The sequence below is a fragment of the Bombina bombina genome, chromosome 6, assembly GCF_027579735.1.
Source record: "Bombina bombina isolate aBomBom1 chromosome 6, aBomBom1.pri, whole genome shotgun sequence".
NCBI lineage: Eukaryota > Metazoa > Chordata > Amphibia > Anura > Bombinatoridae > Bombina > Bombina bombina.
Genome location: NC_069504.1, coordinates 92,424,694 through 92,452,688, shown reverse-complemented (window position 1 = coordinate 92,452,688; position 27,995 = coordinate 92,424,694). Strand labels below are relative to the sequence as shown.

The following is a 27,995-nucleotide window of genomic DNA, read 5'->3' as shown; positions in this document are numbered from 1 at the left end:
CCCAAAACAAAAAAAACCTAACATTAATAAAACTAAACTACCCATTGCCCCAAAGGGGCATTTGTATGGGCAATGCCCTTAAAAGGGTATTAAGCTCTTTTGCAATTTGCCCAAAAACAACCCTAATCTAAAAAAACAAAGCCCCCCCAATTTAAAAAAAAAAAACTAACAATAAAGCCCCAAATAGGTACTCACTGTTTCAGAAGTCCGGCAGAGAAAGTCTTCTTCCAGGCCGGTCTATCATCTTTATCTACAGCGAAGGCGGCGTGGAGCGGAGGTCCAAAGCAGTCTTCCAAGATGAGGCGATCCTCGGTGGTGGTCGTCTGTGGCGGCATTGGCGGTCATCTGTGGTGGCATCAGCGGTCCTCGTCGGCAGCAGTCCTCGGTGGCAGCGGTGGTCTTCAGCGGCATGGAGGCTCCTCTTCATCCGATGTCCGTGGTATACTAAATATTGAATGCAAGGTACCACAATCAATTTATGGTACCTTGCATTCCTATTGGCTGAATTTTTCAAAACAGCCAATAGGATTAGAGCTACAGAAATCCTATTGGCTGTTCAAATCAGCCAATAAGATTTCAGTAGCTCTCATCCTATTGGCTGCTGAATTTTTCAAAATAGCCAATAGAATTTGCAAAATATCAGTGAAAAAAAGTAAACACCAGACTTTTTGTTGTTTAAGAAAGGTAGATTATCCCTTTATTAACCATTCCCCAGTTTTGCATAACCAACACTGTTATAATAATATGTCTTACCTCGGTAATTACCTTCTATCTAAGCCTCTGCAGACTGCCCCCTTATTCCAGTTCTTTTGACAGACTTGCATTTTAGCCACTCAGTGCTCACTCCTAGGAGCTTCCCGTGTGCGAGCTCAATGTTATCTATATGAAACACATGAACTAACACCCTCTAGTGGTGAAAAACTGTTAAAATGCTTTTAGATTAGAGGTGGCCTTCAAGAGCTAAGAAATTAGCATATGAACCTCCTAGGCTTAGCTTTCATCTAAGAATACAAAGAAAACAAAGCAAACTTGGGCCTAGATTTGGAGTTTTGTCGGTAAGGACCCGCGTAGCTAACGCCGGCTTTTTTCTGGCCGCACCATAAAAATAACTCTGGTATTGAGAGTCCACATAAAGGCTGCGTTAGGCTCCAAAAAAGGAGCGTAGAGCATTTTTAACACAGCTTCAACTCTCAATACCAGAGTTGCTTACACAAGCGGCCAGCCTCAAAAACGTGCTCGTGCACGATTCCCCCATAGAAAACAATGGGGCTGTTTGAGCTGAAAAAAAACCTTAACACCTGCAAAAAAGCCGCGTTCAGCTCTTAACGCAGCCCCATTGTTTGCTATGCGGAAACACCTCCTAAGTCTGCACCTAACACCCTAACATGTACCCCGAGTCTAAACACCCCTAACCTTACACTTATTAACCCCGAATCTGCCGTCCCCGCTATCGCTGACACCTGCATTTTATTTTTAACCCCTAATCTGCCGCTCCGTAAACCGCCGCTACTTACATTATCCTTATGTACCCCTAATCTGCTACCCCTAACACCGCCGACCCCTATATTATATTTATTAACCCCTAATCTGCCCCCCACAACGTCGCCTCCACCTGCCTACACTTATTAACCCCTAATCTGCCGACCGGACCGCACCGCTATTATTATAAAGTTATTAACCCCTAATCCGCCTCACTAACCCTATAATAAATAGTATTAACCCCTAATCTGCCCTCCCTAACATCGCCGACACCTAACTTCAAACATTAACCCCTAATCTGCCGACCGGAGCTCACCGCTATTCTAATAAATGTATTAACCCCTAAAGCTAAGTCTAACCCTAACACTAACACCCCCCTAACTTAAATATAATTTTATTCCAACGAAATAAATTAACTCTTATTAAATAAATTATTCCTATTTAAAGCTAAATACTTACCTGTAAAATAAATCCTAATATAGCTACAATATAAATTATAATTACATTGTAGCTATTTTAGGATTAATATTTATTTTACATGCAACTTTGTAATTATTTTAACCAGGTCCAATAGCTATTAAATAGTTAAGAACTATTTAATAGTTACCTAGTTAAAATAATTACAAAATTACCTGTAAAATAAATCCTAACCTAAGTTACAATTAAACCTAACACTATACTATCATTAAATTAATTAAATAAAATACCTACAATTACCTACAATTAAACCTAACACTACACTATCAATAAATTAATTAAATACAATACCTACAAATAAATACATTTAAATAAACTAACTAAAGTACAAAAAATAAAAAAGAACTAAGTTACAAAAAATAAAAAAATATTTACAAACATAAGAAAAATATTACAACAATATTAAACTAATTACACCTACTCTAAGCCCCCTAATAAAATAACAAAGCCCCCCAAAATAAAAAAATGCCCTACCCTATTCTAAATTACTAAAGTTCAAAGCTCTTTTACCTTACCAGCCCTGAACAGGGCCCTTTGCGGGGCATGCCCCAAGAAGTTCAGCTCTTTTGCCTGTAAAAAAAACCATACAATACCCCCCCAACATTACAACCCACCACCCACATACCCCTAATCTAACCCAAACCCCCCTTAAATAAACCTAACACTAAGCCCCTGAAGATCATCCTACCTTGTCTTCACCCTGCCAGGTTCACCGATCGGTCCAGAAGAGCTCCTCCGATGTCCTGATCAAAGCCCAAGCGGGGGGCTGAAGAGGTCCATGATCCGGCTGAAGTCATCATCCAAGCGGAAGCTGAAGAGGTCCATGATCCGGCTGAAGTCTTCATCCAAGCGGGGCAGAAGAGGTCTTCCATCCGATTGAAGTCTTCATCCAAGCGGGATCTTCTATGGTCATCCATCCGGAGCGGAGCGGCAGGATCCTGAAGACCTCCGACGCAGAACATCCATCCTGGCCGACGACTGAACGACGAATGACGGTTCCTTTAAATGACGTCATCCAAGATGGCGTCCCTCGAATTCCGATTGGCTGATAGGATTCTATCAGCCAATCGGAATTAAGGTAGGAATATTCTGATTGGCTGATGGAATCAGCCAATCAGAATCAAGTTCAATCCGATTGGCTGATTGGATCAGCCAATCGGATTGAACTTGATTCTGATTGGCTGATTAATCAGTCGTTGGCCAGGATGGATGTTCTGCGTCGGAGGTCTACATAAGTATAACGTAGGTGGCGGTCGGCAGATTAGGGGTTAAAAAAATTTAATCGAGTGGCGGCGATGTGGGGAGACCTCGGTTTAGGGGTACATAGGTAGTTTATGGGTGTTAGTGTACTTTAGAGTACAGTAGTTAAGAGCTTTATGAACCGGCGTTAGCCCAGAAAGCTCTTAACTACTGACTTTTTTCCTGCGGCTGGAGTTTTGTCGTTAGATGTCTAACACTCACTTCAGACACGACTCTAAATACCGGAGTTAGAAAAATCCCATTGAAAAGATAGGATACGCAATTGACGTAAGGGGATCTGCGGTATGGAAAAGTCGCGGCTGAAAAGTGAGCGTTAGACCCTATTTTGAGTGACTCCAAATACCGGAGGTAGCCTAAAACCAGCGTTAGGAGCCTCTAACGCTGGTTTTCACGGCTAACTCCAAACTCCAAATCTAGGCCTTGGTGATTAAAGTAAATTGGAAAGTTGTTTAAAATTGCATGCCCTATTTAAATCATAAAAGTTTTTTTTTTACTTGACTGTCCCTTTAATGTAATATAAATTAATCTTCCATGTAACAATAATAAAGTATTTAAATATATTTAGGCATTTTTATACAACATTGAAAACATTATTGTGATTGAAGTTTGATATTTTTATTTTGTTTTTTATATAAGATCATATTTATACGACATTAGACTAGATCAGTACATTTTAGTACGCTACATTTCTATATGAATTTAATTTAAAATGTTCCAACAAACCCCATATTTTATATGTAAAGGGATCAAGTATGCAATTTCATTATCTGGTTATTTATCAGGTGTTTAAGTGTCCCAGTATGTGCCCTCTGCTTCTATCATGTTTGACGCTAAAAAAAAGCAATGTAAAATAATTTGTCAGCCCTAATGTATCACTGGTGTCAATTAGGAACAGAGGCCTTATACACAGATGTGGATGGATGGGTACAATTAATGAGAGGTTGGGAGGAAGCCGCAAATCTGATAGCACTGGGGAGACATAAGTGTTTGTCTACATTCATGTACCCAGGTCAAAATGGATTACACTTAAGTGAAATAAATTAAGGATCAGCCATGGCTATAAAGCATAGGGCAATTGGATTCTAAGAGCAGTAATTTCCAAAACAAAGAAACAAGAGGCTAGAATTTTTAAGATAGTAAAAAACCCAGGTCATAGCACATAAAGTGCTGATAAATACAAATAAATATATTGCAGTCCCCCAACGTGTATCAAATAATATACAGTAATCTCTGCAGATCATTAAATGGACATTCTATTACCTGTACAGAAGAGGGACTAGATTATTTGCGTGAGCAATATGGTGAGGATGAATGGCCCTGGTTCGTTGTTTCAATAAACTCTGTAATGCACTTCCTGTTAAAAAAAAAAGGTATTTTTTTTGCCAGATTGGCACCTTGCTCATGTCACTAGTGTCAGTGGAGCCGGAGATCTTTTTTATGTATGTACTGTGCACTTACTTGCATGTCAGTAAAGTACATAAACAGAGAATACACTCCAATCAAACTCTGCCTATGTTCTGTGATCAAACTGTGCAAAAGATGCTGGCCGTGGTGTTTGTGATGTAAACAGCATGCAGATTGTAAAGGCTATAAGCTCCAACTCATTTTTTTACTAGAATGCCCCTTAAAACAACAGTAATTTTACATTGCTATCTGAAAATTGCATCATTCCATCTTCCCGAAATCACTTAAAGGGACACTGAACCCAAATGTTTTCTTTCGTGATTCACATAGATCATGCAATTTAAACAACTTTCTAATTTACTGTTATAAATTTTTATTTGAAAAAGAAGGCATCTAAGCTAAGGAGCCAGCCAATTTTTTGGTTCAGACCCTGGACAGCACTTTTTTATTGGTGGGTGAATTAATCCACCAATCAGCAAGAACAACCCAGGTTGTTCACCAAAAATGGGCCGGCATCTAAACTTACATGCTTGCTTTTCAAATAAAGATACCAAGGGAATGAATAAAATTTGATAATAGGAGTAAATTAGAAAATTTCTTAAAATTGCATGCTCTATCTGAATCACAAATGAAAAAATTTGGGTCCATATCCCTTTAAGAAACTTTCTAATTTAGTCATATTATCAATTTTTCTTTTTTGGAATCTTTATTTGAAAAAGCAAAAATAAAAGATTTGGAGCTGGCACATTTTAGGTTCAGAACCTGGGTTGCGCTTGCTGATTGGATGGCTTAATGTAGCCACCAATCAGCAAGCCCTATCCAGGGTACTGAACCAAAAATAGGCCAGTTTGAAAGGTTTTCATTCCTGATTATTCAAATAAAGATACCAAGAGAACGAAGAAAAAAATGATAATAGGAGTAAATTAGAAAGTTGATTAAAATTGCATGCTCTATCCGAATCATGAAAGGAAACATGTGGGTTCACTATTCCTTTAAGGTAAAACTGTCTCTGATGCTTTCCAATGCCTTTCAAAAGATTGTTCTAATGAATTATGCATTTATTGCTGTTGGATTGGATGCAAGCATGCGCTTCTTTGTCTCTTTAACTCATAATGTAGCCTACTGCATATCCGAGGAGCTAGCTTCTTTAGAATATGCTTTTATCTTACTAACTGGGTGCTGTGTTTTCCATCAATATATCCTCATATAGGTGAGGCAAAAATAATTACTTCTAGAGCTGCACTTTAACTGCAATCATGTTGCTTGTTTTGGTTTATAAGTGATAGTCTTATGCCAGAAACTGTCAACTGTTAAATAATGTTTTTGATAATGACCTTACCAAATACATATGATATACTTTGAAAGCTATATGTGCATATACATTTCTTTCATGTAATTATCAAGAGTCCATGAGCTAGTGACGTATGGGATATACATTCCTACCAGGAGGGGCAAAGTTTCCCAAACCTCAAAATGCCTATAAATACACCCCTCACCACACCCACAAATCAGTTTTACAAACTTTGCCTCCTATGGAGGTGGTAAAGTAAGTTTGTGCTAGATTCTACGTTGATATGCGCTCCGCAGCAGGTTGGAGCCCGGTTTTCCTCTCAGCGTGCAGTGAATGTCAGAGGGATGTGAGGAGAGTATTGCCTATTTGAATTCAATGATCTCCTTCTACGGGGTCTATTTCATAGGTTCTCTGTTATTGGTCGTAGAGATTCATCTCTTACCTCCCTTTTCAGATCGACGATATACTCTTATATATACCATTACCTCTACTGATTCTCGTTTCAGTACTGGTTTGGCTTTCTACTACATGTAGATGAGTGTCCTGGGGTAAGTAAGTCTTATTTTCTGTGACACTCTAAGCTATGGTTGGGCACTTTTATATAAAGTTCTAAATATATGTATTCAAACATTTATTTGCCTTGACTCAGAATGTTCAACGTTCCTTATTTCAGACAGTCAGTATTTGGGATAATGCATATGAATAAATCAATTTTTTTCTTACCTTAAAATTTGACTTTTTCCCTGTGGGCTGTTAGGCTCGCGGGGGCTGAAAATGCTTCATTTTATTGCGTCATTCTTGGCGCAGACTTTTTTGGCGCAAATTTTTTTTTTCTGTTTCCGGCGTCATACGTGTCGCCGGAAGTTGCGTTATTTTTTGACGTTTTTTGCGCCAAAAGTGTCGGCGTTCCGGATGTGGTGTCATTTTTGGCGCTAAAAGCATTTAGGCGCCAAATAATGTGGGCGTCTTTTTTGGCGCTAAAAAATATGGGCGTCACTATTGTCTCCACATTATTTAAGTCTCATTATTTATTGCTTCTGGTTGCTAGAAGCTTGTTCACTGGCATTTTTTTCCCATTCCTGAAACTGTCATTTAAGGAATTTTTTTATTTTTTTTTTCAAAAGCTTTATTGATGTGAATAAACAATTTACACTCAATGAGCAAATAAAAAGAGACAATACGGTTACATTCTGGAGTAGTTGTCAAACAAAACAATATTCGTCATAACCAAATTAAATTTCACATCTATAACTATTGATTTCGGCCATCAGGATTCTTCCGATGGCGAAAATTAAATTGTCCAATTTTTAATTTTCAAGTATTCTATATTGCAAGCTCAGAATTTGTTAACAAATTGCATCTGGTATATGGTAGTGCAAAAGCAAAGGCAGAAGGGAGAGAGAGAGAGAGATAAAATGAAGTTGGAGGAGAGGAAGTAGGAAGAAAAGAAGGGAGAGAGGAAAAAAAAAAAAAAAGGGAAAGGGAGGGCCAGGGGTTTTATTGCTAGTGGGGGAACTCTAGATTGTTTTGTGCCATAGGGCCAGTATCATCTCATATGTCTCTAGGTTGTGCGTTTTCAAGTAGTGAAATCTTTCCATGAGAAGAGTAGCGTCGACCTGAGTACGCCACTCCTCAATGGTAGGGGTAATCTGTGTTCTCCATTTTCTGGGAATTAATAACTTGGCCCCCGTGATCATTATCAGCAAAAGCGCTAAGTGCGCCACACTTTGTGTCTTAGGCAGGTTCAGGAATAAGAGTGTTTCTGGTGAGTTAGGGACCTTGATATTAAGGATTGCGGACATTTCCCCGAGAACTCCCGGCCAGAAGTTAGCTAGGTTTGGGCAATGCCACCAGATGTGTAGCAATGAACCGTCTGCTCCGCAGCTTCTCCAACAGGTGGAGTTGAGAGCCGGGAAAATTCTTTGCAGTCTCGTTGGAGTAAGATACCATCTGCAAAGGAGCTTGATGTGGGACTCCTGGATATATGCTGATACCGAGGACTTTCTGATTAGACCCAAGGCCTTGATCCAAGCCTTGCATTCGAATTCTGAGTTCAGATCCCTATGCCATTGGCTTGTATAGGTGGGGAGAGTGTCAGTCCCAGGGACGAGCAAAATTTTATATATCAACGAGATCAGATGTTTGGGGGCGTTTGCTGTATGGCAGAGAGCGTCAAAAGGTGTTAGGTCCCTGCCCATGTCTTGTTTGTTTCTATGGGTCTTTATAAAGTGAATCAGTTGGTTGTAATGTAGCCAAGAACTAAATATATCTGTGTGAATATCCTCCAGTCCCGTGTCAGTATGGACCCACTTTCCGTTATGCTTCGCATCGAACCCTCCCTCAAGCTGTATGGTTTAGCCCTGCGGGAGCCCAATTTATGGAAAGGGAGGTCAGGGTTCTCTATAATTGGTGTGAGGGGGGAATATCTTGTGGATATATGTGTTGTAGTGGCCAAGATGCCATCCCACGCTCGGAAGGTCTCTGTTAATAAGTGGTATCCTCGGATGATTTTAGGTCTTTTAGAGGGGGTAGTCCAGGCTAGGGTACCCAAGTTGTTTATTTTAAGGATTTTTCTGTCTACCTGTATCCAAGCCTTCTGCTCTATATTATGCGACCACTCGACTATCCTTTGTAGGATAACCGCGGATCTGTATGCTTTTAAGTCGGGGTTGTTGACCCAGGAAGAAAGATCTGCTGCTATATTGTGTTTAAGGTTCCCATAGTTATGTTTGAAGAGATCAGAGGGGTCTGGGGTGAGGTATATTCCTAGATATTTTAGCTTTTCTTTGGCGACTTTGATATTATAAGTTTTTTGTAGGGATTGTATAATCTTGGGGCATGTGTTAATATTTAGAAGTTCCGATTTGCCGAGGTTGAGAAGGAAATTGGATATATCACCGTATGTCCTCAACTCTTTAAGTAGCTCAGGGAGAGATGTATCTGCGTTTGTAATGGTGTAGAGGACGTCGTCGGCATATAAGGCCTGTTTGTATTCATCGTTTTCAATCTGTATACCTGTAATATTTTGATTCCGCCTAACTCTCTGGGCTAGGGCCTCTATCGACAAGGCAAATAATAGTGGGGATAATGGGCATCCCTGTCTAGTGCCGTTACTAATGGGGAAATACTCAGACAGCGTCCCGTTCACTCTGATCCTGGCATTAGGACTCGAGTAAAGTGCAAAAACTGTGTTTAAAAAAGCGTCCTTAAATCCCATCTTTTCCATGACCCGACGCAGAAAAAGCCAATCGACCCTGTCGAAGGCCTTCTCCGCGTCGGTTGAGAATAGTACCATTGGGGTTTTTGAGACTCTGGCGTGGGAAATTAATTGAAGAACTTTGGCGGTGTTATCCCTGGCTTCCCTCCCGGGGACAAAACCCACTTGGTCATTGGAAACAAGATCTGGGAGATATTTATTAAGGCGATTTGCCAGAATTTTAGCTAACAATTTCATATCTGTATTGATTAAGGATATGGGTCTAAAATTTTCAGGGGCTTCTGGTTTTTTACCGGGCTTAGGGATGACAGTTATATGTGCTTCCAGGAGAACTTTGGAAAGTTGCGGGCTGTCCCTAAGGCTATTGAACAATTGAAGGAGAGGACTGGAGACCTCATCTGAGAATGTTTTATAGTAGGGAATAGTGAAGCCATCTGGTCCAGGGCTTTTTCCCGACGGGGAGTTTTTAATGGCTTGAATCAGTTCTACTTTTGTAATTGGGGAATCTAAGTATTCCGATGCCTCATTGGTTAAGGTTGGTAACCCTATGTCTTGGAGGTATGTATCGATTTTTGAGGCCCTGCAAGGCTGTGGGGATGTGCTTCCCTGTTGTTCTGGCCCTTCCCTAATGTTATATAAGGAGTAATAATATTTGTGGAACGCAGAGGCTATCTGCGAACTACTATAGTGACGGTGCCCTTCTTTAGTTTTAATCGAATGAATGTATAACTGCAGTTGTCTTTTTTTGATGGTCCTAGCCAAGATTTTTCCAGGTTTGTTCCCCCCCTCATAATAAAACTGCCTCAAGGAAAGTGCTTTCTTTTGGCGCATTTCCTCTAGATATTTGTTCAATTCAGCCTTTGTGGAAGATAGTTTGTTTTTTACATCAGCGTTAGAAGGGTCGGATTTGTGTGTGTTTTCTAAGGATTGTAGCGCAGTGAGTAAATCAGCGTATTTCACTCGGTAGCGTTTGTTAAGTATGGCCTTGTGTTTTATGAGAAGTCCGCGTATGACGCTCTTATGTGCTTGACAAACAATAAAACAAGAAACTGTTAAGCTGTACATAATTCTGCGCTATATAAAAGAGCTGTTTAGTGGGTGTATGCACTGCTTTCCAACATATCGTCTATGGTCTTTCAAACAATGCCAGTGCCGCTTCAAGGCCCCACTATTGACAGATTTAGTGTACAGTACTTTACCTATTATTTACATGTCCTCAGCGACTATCCAGTGGAGGACTGGGAAGAAAGAGTTCCATCTTCTGTTCCTGCACTCTGTGATGAAGGATGTTGCAAAGACAAATTATCATAGAACTCTTTTTCATCTGTTCCTGGCCTATATATGACAGTTTTATTGCTATAGTTAGCTATAATTGAAACAGGGAATCCCCATCGGTACTGGATCTTATGCGACCTTAGTGTGGATGTTATGTGGTTCAGCTCTCTCCTCTTCTGAAGGGTCACTGGAGACAAGTCCGTGAAGATTTGAATTTCTTCTCCAGCATGGGTTATGGGGTGTTTGCGTCTCGCCTCTTGGATGATTTCCTCTTTATCCTTAAATCTAAGGAATTTGACTATTATGTCCCGTGGCGGGGCTTTACTGGGAGGTTTGGGCCTAAGGGCCCTGTGTGCTCTTTCAAGTGGTATTTCTGGGGCAGATGGATTATTCTTGATGATTCTGAATAGGGCTTGCAGATAGCCCTCAATCCCCTGCTGGGCGACAGTTTCAGAGACTCCGCGAATTCGCAGGTTGTTCCTGCGGCCCCTGTTGTCGAGGTCTTTGATTTTTTCGTTGAGATATTGTAGATTTTCGGAGTGTTGTCTCAGTGTAACAGAGTTCTGTTTTATAGAAGCAGATGCCTTGCTGAAGTTTGTTTCTACCTTCAGGATTCTTGAATCAAGCACGGCCATGTCTTTTCTAAGGTCTCCAAACAGGGCTTTCATCTCATCCATAATGCCTTTAATGTCCTCTTTAGATGATAAGTGTGTAATGTCCTCTTTAGTGAGGTATGCTGAATGACATACTTCATTGCTGAGAGAAGGACCCTGCGACAGCGCCATTTCCTCCCTATTAGCCGATTTGTTAGAGTCTATAGGCTTTAAGTATTGAGATAGAGGCTTTGTGTGTGCAGATCTGTCAGTCCTGATTGATTTCTTGCCAGGCATTACCTATTCTTGTTTGAGGAGTTTAGTGTATACCCAAGATAAATTGATTAACAGCCCCTGGCCTCTGACAGCGTGTTCATATGTTTTGGGTGACTATTAAAGCTCTTCTTTTGATGAGTAGCCCTGCAAGCTATTTCTTAACAGCCCCTTGTTAAGCTGAACTGATCACCTATTATGGGTGTAATCCTAAACCCTTTCAAGTACCGGGTCTTAGAGCAGTGTCACTTATTTGCAGCATGCATGTTTTTGTGCTGCTTTGCCCTGCGTGTCAAGCGGGGGTCTTAGCCACGGGTCCTCTGTGTAAGGTCAGACTCTCGTTCCGCCAAGTCACTGCAGTGAGGAGCAACAGGCCTACCTGATGTAATCGGCAAGTGCCGATTCCGGAACTTGGGGTACGGATGCCTTCCCGGTCTGCTGGTTGCGTATATAGTGAGAGCCGTCCTCCGGATCTGTTGCGCTTGTGAGAGCGCTCGTTGTACAAGGGGCCCTGGCGGGTCTGCAGTCTCCTGTTAGTCCACTATTTCAGGTTGGGTCTTAGCGCGGGGCCGGTGCTTCCGCCTCGGGCGTAGGCCTGAGAGTTGCGGTCCTGCAGTTGTTATGCGCCACTTTTGTGAGGTCAAGAATTGCTCCCAGAGTTAGAGAACTGAAGGTAGGGACATTAACTGATCCCACTCACTGAGATTTAGGTTGAGATTGTGCCATTTTGTGCTAATCTGTCAGCTTAGGAAGCAGGAGCCCTTCTAATGTGTGGCCATCTTCCTGCGCGGCCAGACTCCGCCCCCCCCCCATTTAAGGAATTTGATCAATTTTGCTTTATATATTGTTTTTTCTATTACATATTGCAAGATGTCCCAGGTTGACACTGAGTCAGAAGATACTTCTGGAAAAACGCTGCCTGGTGCTGGATCGACCAAAGTTAAGTGTATCTGCTGTAAACTTGTGGTATCTGTTCCTCCAGCTGTTGTTTGTAATGAATGTCATGACAAATTTGTTAATGCAGATAATATTTCCTTTAGTAATGTTACATTACCTGTTGCTGTTCCGTCAACATCTAATACTCAGAGTGCTCCTGTTAACATAAGAGATTTTGTTTCTAAATCCATTAAGAAGGCCATGTCTGTTATTCCTCCTTCTAGTAAACGTAAAAGGTCTTTTAAAAATGTCTCATTTTTCAGATGAATTTTTAAATGAACATCATCATTCTGATTCTGATAATGGTTCCTCTGTTTCAGAGGATTCTGTCTCAGAGGTTGATGCTGATAAATCTTCTTATTTATTTAAAATGGAATTTATTCGTTCTTTACTTAAAGAAGTCTTAATTGCATTAGAAATAGAGGATTCTGGTCCTCTTGATACTAAATCCAAACGTTTAAATAAGGTTTTTAAATCTCCTGTAGTTATTCCAGAAGTTTTTCCTGTCCCTGATGCTATTTTTGAAGTAATCTCCAGGGAATGGAATAATTTGGGTAATTCATTTACTCCTTCTAAACGTTTTAAGCAATTATATCCTGTGCCATCTGACAGATTAGAGTTTTGGGACAAAATCCCTAAAGTTGATGGGGCTATCTCTACTCTTGCTAAACGTACTACTATTCCTACGGCAGATAGTACTTCCTTTAAGGATCCTTAAGATAGGAAGATTGAATCCTTTCTAAGAAAAGCTTACTTATGTTCAGGTAATCTTCTTAGACCAGCTATATCTTTAGCGGATGTTGCTGCAGCTTCAACTTTTTGGTTAGAAGCTTTAGTGCAACAAGTAACAGATCATAATTCTCATAGCATTGTTAATCTTCTTCAACATGCTAATAACTTTATTTGTGATGCCATCTTTGATATCATTAGAGTTGATGTCAGGTATATGTCTCTAGCTATTTTAGCTAGAAGAGCTTTATGGCTTAAAACTTGGAATGCTGATATGTCTTCTAAGTCAACTTTGCATTCCCTTTCTTTCCAGGGTAATAAATTATTTGGTTCTTAGTTGGATTCTATTATCTCAACTGTTACTGGAGGGAAAGGAACTTTTTTACCACAGGATAAAAAATCTAAAGGTAAATTTAGATCTAATAATCGTTTTCGTTCCTTTCGTCACAATAAGGAACAAAAGCCTGATCCTTCACCCACAGGAGCGGTATCAGTTTGGAAACCATCTCCAGTCTGGAATAAAGCCAAGCCTTTTAGAAAACCAAAGCCAGCTCCCAAGTCCACATGAAGGTACGGCCCTCATTCCAGCCCAGCTGGTAGGGGGCAGATTACATTTTTTCAAAGAAATTTGGATCAATTCAATTCACAATCTTTGGATTCAGAACATTGTTTCAGAAGGGTACAGAATTAGCTTCAAGATAAGGCCTCCTGCAAAGAGATTTTTTCTTTCCCGTGTCCCAGTAAATCCAGCGAAAGCTCAAGCATTTCTGAAATGTGTTTCAGATCTAGAGTTGGCTGGAGTAATTATGCCAGTTCCAGTTCTGGAACAGGGGCTGGGGTTTTATTCAAATCTCTTCATTGTACCAAAGAAGGAGAATTCCTTCAGACCAGTTCTGGATCTAAAAATATTGAATCGTTATGTAAGGATACCAATATTCAAAATGGTAACTATAAGGACTATCCTGCCTTTTGTTCAGCAAGGGCATTATATGTCCACAATGGATTTACAGGATGCATATCTGCATATTCCGATTCATCCAGATCACTATCAGTTTCTGAGATTCTCTTTCCTAGACAAGCATTACCAGTTTGTGGCTCTGCCGTTTGGCCTAGCAACAGCTCCAAGAATTTTTACAAAGGTTCTCGGTGCCCTTCTGTCTGTAATCAGAGAACAGGGTATTGTGGTATTTCCTTATTTGGACGATATCTTGGTACTTGCTCAGTCTTCACATTTAGCAGAATCTCATACGAATCAACTTGTGTTGTTTCTTCAAGATCATGGTTGGAGGATCAATTTACCGAAAAGTTCATTGATTCCTCAGACAAGGGTAATCTTTTTAGGTTTCCAGATAGATTCAGTGTCCATGACTCTGTCTCTGACAGACAAGAGATGTCTAAAATTGATCTCAGCTTGTCGAAACCTTCAATCACAATCATTCCCTTCGGTAGCCTTATGCATGGAAATTCTAGGTCTTATGACTGCTGCATCAGACGCGATCCCCTTTGCTCGTTTTCACATGCGACCTCTTCAGCTCTGTATGCTGAACCAGTGGTGCAGGGATTACACAAAGATATCTCAATTAATATCTTTAAAACCGATTGTACGACACTCTCTGACGTGGTGGACAGATCACCATCGTTTAGTTCAGGGGGCTTCTTTTGTTCTTCCGACCTGGACTGTAATTTCAACAGATGCAAGTCTGACAGGTTGGGGAGCTGTTTGGGGGTCTCTGACAGCACAAGGGGTTTGGGAATCTCAGGAGGTGAGATACCAATCAATATTTTGGAACTCGTGCAATTTTCAGAGCTCTTCAGTCATGGCCTCTTCTAAAGACAGAATCGTTCATTTGTTTTCAGACAGACAATGTCACAACTGTGGCATACATCAATCATCAAGGAGGGACTCACAGTCCTCTGGCTATGAAAGAAGTATCTTGAATACTGGTATGGGCGGAATCCAGCTCCTGTCTAATTTCTGCGGTTCATATCCCAGGTATAGACAATTGGGAAGCGGATTATCTCAGTCGCCAAACATTACATCCGGGCGAATGGTCTCTTCACCCAGAGGTATTTCTTCAGATTGTTCAAATGTGGGGACTTCCAGAAATAGATCTGATGGCTTCTCATCTAAACAAGAAACTTCCCAGGTATCTGTCCAGATCCAGGGATCCTCAGGCGGAAGCAGTGGATGCATTGTCACTTCCTTGGAAGTATCATCCTGCCTATCTCTTTCCGCCTCTAGTTCTTCTTCCAAGAGTAATCTCCAAGATTCTGAAGGAATGCTCGTTTGTTCTGCTGGTGGCTCCAGCATGGCCTCACAGGTTTTGGTATGCGGATCTTGTCCGGATGGCCTCTTGCCAACCGTGGACTCTTCCGTTAAGACCAGACCTTCTGTTGCAAGGTCCTTTTTTCCATCAGGATCTCAAATCCTTAAATTTAAAGGTATGGAGATTGAACGCTTGATTCTTAGTCAAAGAGGTTTCTCTGACTCTGTGATTAATACTATGTTACAGGCTAGTAAATCTGTATCTAGGAAGATATATTATAGAGTCTGGAAGACTTACATTTCTTGGTGTCTTTCTCATCATTTTTCCTGGCATTCTTTTAGAATTCCGAGAATTTTACAGTTTCTTCAGGATGGTTTGGATAAAGGTTTGTCTGCAAGTTCCTTGAAAGGACAAATCTCTGCTCTTTCTGTTCTTTTTCACAGAAAGATTGCTAATCTTCCTGATATTCATTGTTTTGTACAAGCTTTGGTTTGTATAAAACCTGTCATTAAGTCAATTTCTCCTCCTTGGAGTTTGCATTTGGTTCTGGGGGCTCTTCAAGCTCCTCCGTTTGAACCTATGCATTCATTGGACATTAAATTACTTTCTTGGAAAGTTTTGTTTCTTTTGGCTATCTCTTCTGCTAGAAGAGTTTCTGAATTATCTGCTCTTTCTTGTGAGTCTCCTTTTCTGATTTTTCATCAGGATAAGGCGGTGTTGCGAACTTCTTTTAAATTTTTAACTAAGGTTGTGAATTCTAACAACATTAGTAGAGAAATTGTGGTTCCTTCATTATGTCCTAATCCTAAGAATTCTAAGGAGAAATCATTGCATTCTTTGGATGTAGTTAGAGCTTTGAAATATTATGTTGAAGCTACTAAGAATTTCCGAAAGACTTCTAGTCTATTTGTTATCTTTTCCGGTTCTAGGAAAGGCCAGAAGGCCTCTGCCATTTCTTTGTCATCTTGGTTAAAATCTTTAATTCATCATGCCTATGTCGAGTCGGGTAAAACTCCGCCTCAAAGGATTACAGCTCATTCTACTAGGTCAGTTTCTACTTCCTGGGCGTTTAGGAATGAAGCTTCGGTTGATCAGATTTGCAAAGCAGCAACTTGGTCTTCTTTGCATACTTTTACTAAATTCTACCATTTTGATGTGTTTTCTTCTTCTGAAGCAGTTTTTGGTAGAAAAGTACTTCAGGCAGCTGTTTCAGTTTGATTCTTCTGCTTATAATTTAAACTTTATTTTGGGTGTGGATTATTTTCAGCGGAATTGGCTGTCTTTATTTTATCCCTCCCTCTCTAGTGACTCTTGCGTGGAAGATCCACATCTTGGGTAGTCATTATCCCATACGTCACTAGCTCATGGACTCTTGCTAATTACATGAAAGAAAACATAATTTATGTAAGAACTTACCTGATAAATTAATTTCTTTCATATTAGCAAGAGTCCATGAGGCCCACCCTTTTTGTGGTGGTTATGATTTTTTTGTATAAAGCACAATTATTCCAATTCCTTATTTTTTTATGCTTTCTCACTTTTTTCTTATCACCCCACTTCTTGGCTATGCGTTAAACTGATTTGTGGGTGTGGTGAGGGGTGTATTTATAGGCATTTTGAGGTTTGGGAAACTTTGCCCCTCCTGGTAGGAATGTATATCCCATACGTCACTAGCTCATGGACTCTTGCTAATATGAAAGAAATGAATTTATCAGGTAAGTTCTTACATAAATTATGTTTTTCCATAAAGTCCTATGTTGCAACAATTACATGGATGTTAAACAGTAAATAAATGCTAGGTATTATTAGGCATTTAAATCAAATATTAGCATTAGATTAATACCTAGCAGTATATTTTAAATAATATGTTGTTTAAATATTGAAGATATACATGTAAAGGTTTAGTTTCTATAAAGTAATGTATGGGTATCACCATGTTGGAACCTAGGTTTTTCCCTTAGCCATCTCTTCTGCTGAGGACAGTTAGTGATATATATTAAACAGGTAATAATAGGGACTGTATAAATAAGGCTATTTGAAATAAAGAATTGCAAAGTAACTATCTAAAAGGTATTAAAAACACCCTTGTTTGCACACTCTCTTTATTATTATTATTATTATCGGTTATTTGTAGAGCGCCAACAGATTCCGCAGCACCTGTTTTATAGTTGAGCAGAATAGATAAGATAGGTTCCAACATGGCAATGTCTATTACTTCATAGAAACTCAGTGGAATTGAGAAACTTAACAATTTTCAAACTTTAATTACAGGGAAAAGGACAATGGACCATATTACAAGTGGATCGCTAAATATCGCATTTGTAAAAGTGATTTTTGCGCTCCACTGAGTAATACCAGTGCACGCTAATGTACACTGGTATAATAAGTTGACAGCAATGTGAATCCAACCTCATGTTCGCATTGTTGGGAAGCATTGCGCTGACAAGAGTGTGCTTACATAGGCTCCAATTGAAGCCTTGTGCTCATGCCGCGCAGTAAAGGGGGTAAATAATAATAATATAAATAATGGAAGTATATTAAAAAAGTTTTTGGTTTTTTTTACTACATTTTATTAAACTTTTTTGTGGTAGCTATTTCATGCTCCCGCTTGAACGTTAACTACAACAGAAGTTAGCGTTTTGCCAGCGTCTGGTTGCGCATGTATTACAAGTTGAAAGTAAAAAGTTATCACTCGTGCGCTAACCCAATGAGTGTAAAAAGCCAAACTTACCATATCGCATGTGTGATAACATATTTCTCCATAGAGGTCAAGAGAGCAAAAAAAAGTGGGGAAAACAATAACTCTACTTGCACGCAAACACACAAACCTGATCGCATATTCTCAAGTGCGCTAACCCAACATGAAAATATGAACATTTCACATTCCAATTTTCTTCACATAACAGAATATGTTCTTTCAATTCATAAATACTTATTTATTTATATATATATATATATATATATATATATATATATATATATATATATATATATATATATATATATATATATATTGGTATTTTGCACAATTTTATATATATACTGCTATGTGCAGAACATAGGAATGTGAAATATTTACAGTAAATACACAGTATAACACTTTATTAAATAGGAATACTGCATAAATATGATTTTACATGTTTTCATCTGCTTAAAGGGACACTGAACCCACATTTTTTCTTTCGTGATTCAGATAGAGCATGACATTTTAAGTAACTTTGTATTTTACTCCTATTATCAAATTTTCTTCATTCTCTTGGTATCTTTATTTGAAATGCAAGACTGTAAGTTTAGATGCCGGCCCATTTTTGGTAAACAACCTGGGTTGTTCATGCTGATTGGTGGATAAATTCATCCACCAATAAAAAAGTGCTATCCGGAGTGCTGAACCTAAAAAAAGCTTAGATGCCTTAATTTTCAAATAAAGATAGCAAGAGAATGAATAAAAATTGATAATAGGAGTGAATTAGAAAGTTGCTTAAAATTGCATGCTCTATTTAAATAAATCACAAAAGAAAAAATTTGGGTTCAGTGTCCCTTTAACTACAAAGGGCTCCAATTCCCTTCTATTTATTTTTTATTTGTTTTGCGACATTCTTGTTTTGTGAAACAGATTACCAGAGCTCTGAGGTTGTGCTAACCCAATGCACGTTAACTTGAATTGCCCTCAAGCAATCGCATTTACTTTCACCTTATAATACGAGCGGAAAACCGAACACGCACAAACACCCGAGCTAAACCCCCTTTCACTCTCCTGTAACTGTTAACGTGCCACTCGTGATCTAGCTTTAAATATGGCAATCTCAAACTGTTTACTATCACTTTAATTCAACTCTCTGGTGTCTATTGTAAAGCAGCGCTCTTTAATGTAAAATAGTCACACGGTAATACACTTTCTCCACAGTAATCTCTTTTTTGCAGCTGTCAGATCTCATGTTTACTTCATAAAACTATCTGTTTTAACAATAAAAGCACAGAAATAAAAACAAATATAAAGGTGACCTTTCCAGTTAAACTCACAAATTATGCAGCTTTGTAAAGAACACACTTGCCAAGTTGCCAGTTTATAGAATGGTTCATTAGTTTCTGGCATTTTGAATGTCTTGAAATGTAAAATATAAATATACACTATACTCTGCCCTACAAAGTAAATACAAACACATTCCTGTTTATGCCTCTGCTACTTGTATAGCTCCTGATCATTATATTACAATCATTATTACACGTCCTGGAGATTCATTTATGAAATTATCTTTTCTTAAATTATCTCCATATTAACTAAATAAAAAATGCATAACACACTAGAAGTCTCTAGATGCTCATTAGTTAGAGAAAGGAAGTTTTTTGAAGTTCACACTGTAATTAGACCTCCAAAAGACGATGGTTCATCATGTAGACTATTTATATTAATAGCAATATACACATTTAACTGGTAACTAAGACAGCTAATTAATTTATATAAATATCATATTAATGAAAGTTTAATACTATGTAGATGTTTGTATAACTTATCAGGCATATATTAAACAAATAGGTTGATTTTATTAGCGTTGAAAATATGATCAGTGTATTTTTTTCTATTAAATTCTCAGTTTGATGTCTAGATAAATGTATTTATAGATTTTTCAACTAGTATTATATATAATACATTCATTTTACAAAGCCAGTTGCTACTTATTGGGCTTTAGAGGAAATAAATAATACAAATCTATTATCCAACATTATTTTAGCTTCAGAACAAGTAAAAGGTATATGTTCTGTTAAAAACAGCAGAAATGATGTCTGTGGAAGGGATTAATTATCATGATGATTAACACATGATTAACTGAGCTATTGCCAAAGAATCTACACCTCTTAAATGGACATCTACGCCTCTTAAAGTGAATGTAAATTTTTATGCTAAAGTGCCCGGTTTTTAAAACTTTGATTAAAAACAGGGGCACTTTAATTCATAAAAATTTACATTTCACTCCTGTTGTGACAAAAAACTTACCTTTTAAACTTCACAGCAGCTCCAGCTTTCTCCGGTCTCACAAGCCATTTCTGATGTCAGAAATGATTGATAGGTCATTCTCCAATCACAGCTTCCCCCCCGGGGGATTCAGTGTCTGATTCACTGCTGTGATTGGAGGAAGCCGATGCCTCATTTTAGACCCAGGAAGAGGCTTTGAAACAGGTGGAGGAAGCTGGAGCTGCTGTGAAGATTAAAAGGTAAGTTTTTTTTCACAACAGGAGTGAAATGAAAATTTTTATGAATTAAAGTGCCCCTGTTTTTAATCAAAGTTTTAAAAACCGGGCACTTTAGCATCAAAATTTACATTCACTTTAACACTCAAGTCAAAAGGAAACTTTCATGATTCAGATAGACTGTGCAGTTTTAATAGACGTACCTATTTACTTCCAGTATGAAACTGTGCACTGTATTTTTATATGCACACTTTCTGAGGCGCCAGCTACTACTGAGTCTTTGATTGGCTGATGGCTGTCACATGGGGGCCCAGAAAATAGAGGTTTGAAATTTTTATAGAAAAAATCTACTGCTCATTTAAAATTCAGAGTAAGTACTATTGAATTGTATTTTTATTATGCACTCGATTATTCTATTGTATTTAATGGTTCTTTAAGACACAAACTCACACAAGAGTCATAAAAGTGAGCAACAGCATAATAACAGAAAACAACGTCACTGTTTCCCATTGTGAGTTATTCTTGACCTTTTTAGTTTTTCAAATATATTTCCTCTTAAACAACCTTCTTGTGAGGTGTGTGTGACACATTATTACTCCCCCAAACATTTAGATAATAGTTAACAAACCTCAATTTACCCTTCTCTAGCATATTGCATTGATCTATTGCTTCACTTTATCTGTGCAACCAATCCTTGTGAAATTACATTTAATCAGATCTGACATGACATGATGTATTTTATCTTGAAGCATTTTATTTATACTCAACGGCCTTTATTACTATCTTCCTATGGGATTAAATAAACAGCGGCTTCTGTTGCTTTATCGCATTGCTTTTGCTTTTTTTTCGTTATATATAGTAAAATAATAAAATCGATTCAGTTTATTTGGCTGTTTTTCTTGACTAGGTACAATTGAGTCAGTATTTAACCATGAGAGTTTGGTATTCACAGTTTGTAACGTGCAGTTGCCAGTGTTAATGATATGATCCTATAAGTTGTCACTAAGTGGACCCATCATCTTCTACAAAGCAATGTGTAACTTAGTATTATACTGCATAACATACTGTGTCCTCCAAGAGTAAACGTTCTGCTCTGTCCTTGCTGTACAATGCATACCAAAAAATGTCCCTTTTCTGGGGGAGGCTGTCCCTCTATTAAGGAAAAATGGCTGCCGTTCAAAAACCTCAAAATTTCCTTTTTATTAAAAGGGTTGCTTATAGGACCACAACATTCATAAAAACATCTGATAATCTACTTTGTTCCTTTATAGTTTTTTTCTTCTCCTAACTCATTTAAGTGAGACTGTAACTATTTTATTCACTATTATGTTTATTTATGGTGATCTGAGGACATTTTAATGGGGTATAAATGTCCCTGCAAAAGATAAGGTTCATTAAAAAGCTTACAGTAAATAAAAAATAATTTAAAAAATGCCCTTCCTATTTCTACTTTCTACCAGACGCAAAACATTCAGTCTCTCTCACGTTCTCCTTGTTTTCCCCTCTAAAAATGACTGCCCCTTTAATTCAGCTACTTGAAATCCATGGGAAAAATTGAACAAGCATTTTTAAATACAATTTCTTATATGCCAAAATATGATACCATCTAAACTAAATTGTCTAAAAATATATTTTTGTATTATAAAAACATAGCAGCAGCTCAAAAATTGTCTGGGATCAAGTGAATTTTCTCTCCACAAATAAATTGACATTCAATGCATCTGTAACAATAGACCAAATTCTTTCTTTTTCAAGATAATATTCTAAAACCATTCTTATATGCAGTATTCTTTTGTTGCTCAGCCTCAGAGAAAATGGCAAACTATAGTATATTTACTGGACATGTCAGATGTGTTTGGTTGTTTAACTTTCAAGCATGACAAGTCAGAAGAAATCCTTTTAAAAAAATTATAATAATGTAAAACCTTATTTGGATATTTTTTAAAAATATTTAAGGTTAAGAAGCCCTAACGTTTTGCTGAATTTATAGATTAGATAATAAATATGTGCTTTTTTTCCCTCGTTATTGTTTCCTATTGAATTCCAGAATTGCTTTACAATTATGTCACAATTACAATGATGGAAATGGTACAAAATATTTATATATACTGTGTATTGAATAATTATAAAATAATAGTAATTAAGTACTTACTTCTGAGGATTCATCTTTGGCATTATAGTAAACAATGGAATTACTCTGAAAATAAAAAAAAAATATATGTTATTAATATATTATTTAGCAGAGGAGAAAATCTATTTAACAACACAATAAAATACAATGCTGCAGAGAAAATATTTGGAACAAATCTCCCTTATTAAAATTGTATATCAACTGAGCTGGCAAGAAACTGCCTAAATCTTTAACCTTATTAGAGTCATTTTTTCTCAAGATATATGTACAATTCACGATAGAAAACAATATATGCCAGAACAGCATTTTGCTTGACATTAAATATATCTCACAAATTCTGCACAGATAAATGGGTTATTAAAAAAAGCTTTTTTGTTACCAGCATAGTATTAGTAAAAAAATATATGTATGTTTTCAAATTCTGTTACCATAACAAATAATACATACAATAACATTTCTTATATATACAAATAACAATTAATATTTTAGAAATACATTTGTTGTGCAATGAAAGGTTCTGTAATTGTGCTTTCTCTTTTCTAGAATGCTGAAAAATCTTGCGCCTAGATTTAGAGTTCTGTGGCCAAAGGGGTGCTTTAGCTACGCATGCTTTTTTTCCCCCGCACCTTTTAAATACCGCTGGTATTTAGAGTTCACCGAAGGGCTGCGTTAGGCTCCAAAAAGGGAGCGTATAGCATAATTTACCGCCACTGCAACTCTAAATACCAGCGGTGCTTACGGACACGGCCATCTTAAAAAAACGTGCTCGTGCACGATTCCCCCATAGGAAACAATGGGGCCGTTTGAGCTGAAAAAAAACCTAACACCTGCAAAAAAGCAGCGTTCAGCTCCTAACGCAGACCCATTGTTTCCTATGGGGAAACAGCTTCTAAGTCTGCACCTAACACCCTAACATGTACCCCTAGTCTAAACACCCCTAACCTTACACTTATTAACCCCTAATCTGCCACCCCCGCTATTGCTGACCACTGCATATTATTATTAACCCCTAATCTGCCGCTCCGTACACCGCTGCAACCTACGTTATCCCTATGAACCCCTAATTTGCTGCCCCTAACACCGCCGACCCCTATTATATTTATTACCCCCTAATCTGCCCCCCCCAACGTCGCCGCTACCTTACCTACACTTATTAACCCCTAATCTGCCGACCGCACACCGACGCAACCTACGTTATCCCTATGAACCCCTAATCTGCTGCCCCTAACCCCTGCAGACCCTATATTATATTTATTAACCCCTAATCTGCCCCCCCAATGTCGCTGCTACCTACCTACAATTATTAACCCCTAATCTGCCGACCGGACCTCACCGCTACTCTAATAAATGTATTAACACCTAAAGCTAAGTCTAACCCTAACCCTAACACCCCCCTAAGTTAAATATAATTTTTATCTAACAAAATAAAATAAATCTTATTAAATAAATTATTCCTATTTAAAGCTAAATACTTACCTGTAAAATAAACCCTAATATAGCTACAATATAAATAATAATTATATTGTAGCTATTTTAGGATTAATATTTATTTTACAGGCAACTTTGTATTTATTTTAACCAGGTACAATAGCTACCTAGTTAAAATAATAACAAAAGTACCTGTAAAATAAATCCTAACCTAAGTTACAATTAAACCTAACACTACACTATCAATAAATTAATTGAATAAACTACCTACAATTATCTACAATTAAACCTAACAATGCACTATCAATAAATAAATTAAATACAAATACCTACAAATAAATACACTAACTAAAGTACAAAAAAATAAAAAAAGATCTAAGTTACAAAAAATAAAAAAAGAACTAAGTTACAAAACAAAATATTTTTTTTTACAAACATTATAAAAAAATTACAGCAATATTAAGCTAATTACACCTACTCTAAGCCCCCTAATAAAATAACAAAGCCCCCAAAATAAAAAAATGCCCTACCCTATTCCAAAATAAAAATTGAAAAGCTCTTTTACCTTACCAGCCCTTAAAAGGGCCTTTTGCGGGGCATGCCCCAAAGAATTCTGCTCTTTTGCCTGTAAAAAAAACATAAAATACCCCCCCCAACATTACAACCCACCACCCACATACCCCTAATCTAACCCAAACCCCCCTTAAATAAACCTAACACTAAGCCCCTGAAGATCTTCCTACCTTGTCTTCACCATGCCGGGTATCACCGATCCGTCCAGAAGAGGGTCTGAAGTCTTCCTCCTATCCGGGGCTGAAGAGGTTCATCATCCGGCTGAAGTCTTCATCCAAGCGGGGGCTGAAGAGGTCCATCATCCGGCTGAAGTCTTCTATCAAGCGGCATCTTCAATCTTCTTTCTTCCGGCTCCATCTTCATCCTGCCTATCAGCCAATCGGAATTCGAGAGACCCATCTTGGATGACGTCCCTTAAAGGAACCGTCATTCGTCAGGAAGTCGTCAGCCAGGATGGATGTTCCGCGTTGGGGGGATGAAGATGGAGCCGGAAGAAAGAAGATTGAAGATGCCGCTTGATAGAAGACTTCAGCCGGATGATGGACCTCTTCAGCCTCCGCTTGGATGAAGACTTCAGCCCGATGATGGACCTCTTCAGCCCCCGCTTGGATGAAGACTTCAGCCGGATGATGGACCTCTTAAGCCCCGGATAGGAGGAAGACTTCGGACCCTCTTCTGGACAGATCGGTAATACCCGGCGTGGTGAAGACAAGGTAGGAAGATCTTCAGGGGCTTAGTGTTACGTTTATTTAAGGGGGTTTGGGTTAGATTAGGGGTATGTGGGTGGTGGGTTGTAATGTTGGGGGGGTATTGTATGTTTTTTTTACAGGCAAAAGAGCAGAATTCTTTGGGGCATGCCCCGCAAAAGGCCCTTTTAAGGGCTGGTAAGGTAAAAGAGTTTTTCAATTTTTATTTTAGAATAGGGTAGGGCATTTTTTTATTTTGGGGGGCTTTTTTATTTTATTAGGGGGCTTAGAGTAGGTGTAATTAGCTTAAAATTGTTGTAATATTTTTATAATGTTTGTAAATTATTATTTTTTTTGTAACTTAGTTCTTTTTTTATTTTTTGTAACTTAGATCTTTTTTTATTTTTTGTACTTTAGTTAGTGTATTTATTTGTAGGTATTTGTATTTAATTTATTTATTGATAGTGTAGTGTTAGATTTAATTGTAGATAATTGTAGGTAGTTTATTTAATTAATTTATTGATAGTGTAGTGTAAGGTTTAATTGTAACTTAGGTTAGGATTTATTTTACAGGTACTTTTGTAATTATTTTAACTAGGTAGCTATTAAATAGTTATTAACTATTTAATAGCTATTGTACCTGGTTAAAAAAAATACAAAGTTGCCTGTAAAATAAATATTAATCCTAAAATAGCTACAATATAATTATTATTTATATTGTAGCTATATTAGGGTTTATTTTATAGGTAAATATTTAGCTTTAAATAGGAATAATTTATTTAATAAGATTTATTTTATTTCGTTAGATAAAAATTATATTTAACTTAGGGGGGTGTTAGGGTTAGGGTTAGACTTAGCTTTAGGGGTTAATACATTTATTAGAGTAGCGGTGAGGTCCGGTCGGCAGATTAGGGGTTAATAATTGTAGGTAGGTAGCAGCGACATAGGGGGGGGCTGATTAGAGGTTAATAAATATAATATAGGGGTCGGCGGGGGTTAGGGGCAGCAGATTAGGGGTTCATAGGGATAACGTAGGTTGCGGCGGTGTGCGGTCGGCAGATTAGGGGTTAATAAGTGTAGGTAGGTAGCAGCAACGTTGGGGGGGGCAGATTAGGGGTTAATAAATATTATGTAGGTGTTGGCGGTGTTAGGGGCAGCAGATTAGGGGTACATAGGGATAATGTAGGTTGCGGCGGTGTGCGGTCAGCAGATTAGGGGTTAAAAAAAATTAATAGAGTGGTGGCGATGTGGGGGGACCTCGGTTTAGGGGTACATAGGTAGTTTATGGGTGTTAGTGTACTTTAGAGCACAGGAGTTAAGAGCTTTATGAACTGGCATTAGCCCAGAAAGCTCTTAACTCCTGGCTTTTCTCTGCGGCTGGAATCTTGTCGTTAGATTTCTAACGCTCACTTCAGCCAAGACTCTAAATACCGGCATTAGAAAGATCCCATTGAAAAGATAGGATACGCAATTGACGTAAGGGGATCTGCGGTATGGAAAAGTCGCGGCTGGAAAGTGAGCATTAGACCCTTTCCTGACTGACTCTAAATACCAGCAAGCGGCCAAAACCAGCGTTAGGACCCCCTAACGCTGGTTTTGACGGCTAACGCAGAACTCTAAATCTAGGCGTTAGAATTTAGCTACAACATTCAGCAACATGGGAGGCCTATTACAATAAATACACCAAATAAATAAACAAAATGTCTGATGCTACTGGATACAAAGACATTTCAGATAATTGGGTGCTTCCAACTTTTAGGCAACCATTTGGGAAGGGCCTTTCCTGTTCCACCATAATTGTACTCCTGTGCACACAGCAAGATATGGTTTGATGAGTTTGGTATGTAGGTGTGATGGTCAGGTGGCCATATAATGTATATCATGGAGGCTGAGAAACATATTATAAATTTAAAAAATACTTGTACTTTTAATGTTACAGCATGCCTCTTGTATGTTGTTTAGGTTGATTTTGATATAGGACAATGTAGGATGAATCCAACCAGAGTGATTACTGAAGTGTGTCCAGGAGATATGGCAGTCAGTACATATTTTGTCTACGGACTGTTTACAAGTAAGTAAAGGCATTTTTAGAACTGGTCACTTTCCAGAATTACACTTTGTGATTTTAACACAGAAATGAGGAGGTCAAGAGAGAAGCTAGTGGGGTGGCTACAAACAGGGCCGCCATCAGGGGGTGACAGAGGTGACTCCTGTCAGGGGCCCCATGAGGCAAGAACAACTAAAAAAAATATTTTTTTAAAAAAATTTTGGCAGCCACCAGTGGGAACTACAGCAGAGTGCTAATTGAGCATGGAAATATTTTTACAAGGATTAAAGTATTTGAGAGTATTTGAGAGGATTTCTGAGTGTGCACTAAACCACTATGCACAGTGTGAGACAGACTTGACACTTTGTTTGTACAGTGTATGTCTGAGTTAGACAGCATTGCAGAGGAGGTAGGACTTACTTAGTAAATGTTTTTATTTCTTTGTGCAATTTGAGATTGTAAGTTCAGTGTGGTAGTAGTTGTATGGTGGGGTCAGGGGTCCATAAAAACACATTTTTTTTTAGCAGCAGTGTATTTATGATTATTTGACAATGCTGTATAAATTCTATATTTACAGCCATGCAGAAATATTTCCTTCTCAATACACAAATGGTAGGTGCCCTTTTGGTAGATATGTGGTTTTTTTTATTAATATATATACATATATATATATATATATATATATATATATATATATATATATATATATATATATATAGTACATTTCAGTTTACTGCCCCTT

The 27,995-nt window shown here is 38.1% G+C and overlaps 1 protein-coding gene across 4 annotated transcripts in view; it reads right to left on the bottom strand.

The window, feature by feature from the left end:
• CACNA2D1 (calcium voltage-gated channel auxiliary subunit alpha2delta 1) overlaps positions 1-27,995 on the bottom strand; it is a 1,258,723-nt gene that overhangs the window by 682,761 nt on the left and 547,967 nt on the right. For all 4 annotated transcript variants that reach the window (XM_053716513.1, XM_053716514.1, XM_053716515.1 and 1 more), the window contains exon 5: positions 22,541-22,585. In XM_053716513.1, coding sequence (XP_053572488.1) covers positions 22,541-22,585 — 45 coding nt within the window. The remainder of the gene's footprint in view (positions 1-22,540; positions 22,586-27,995) is intronic.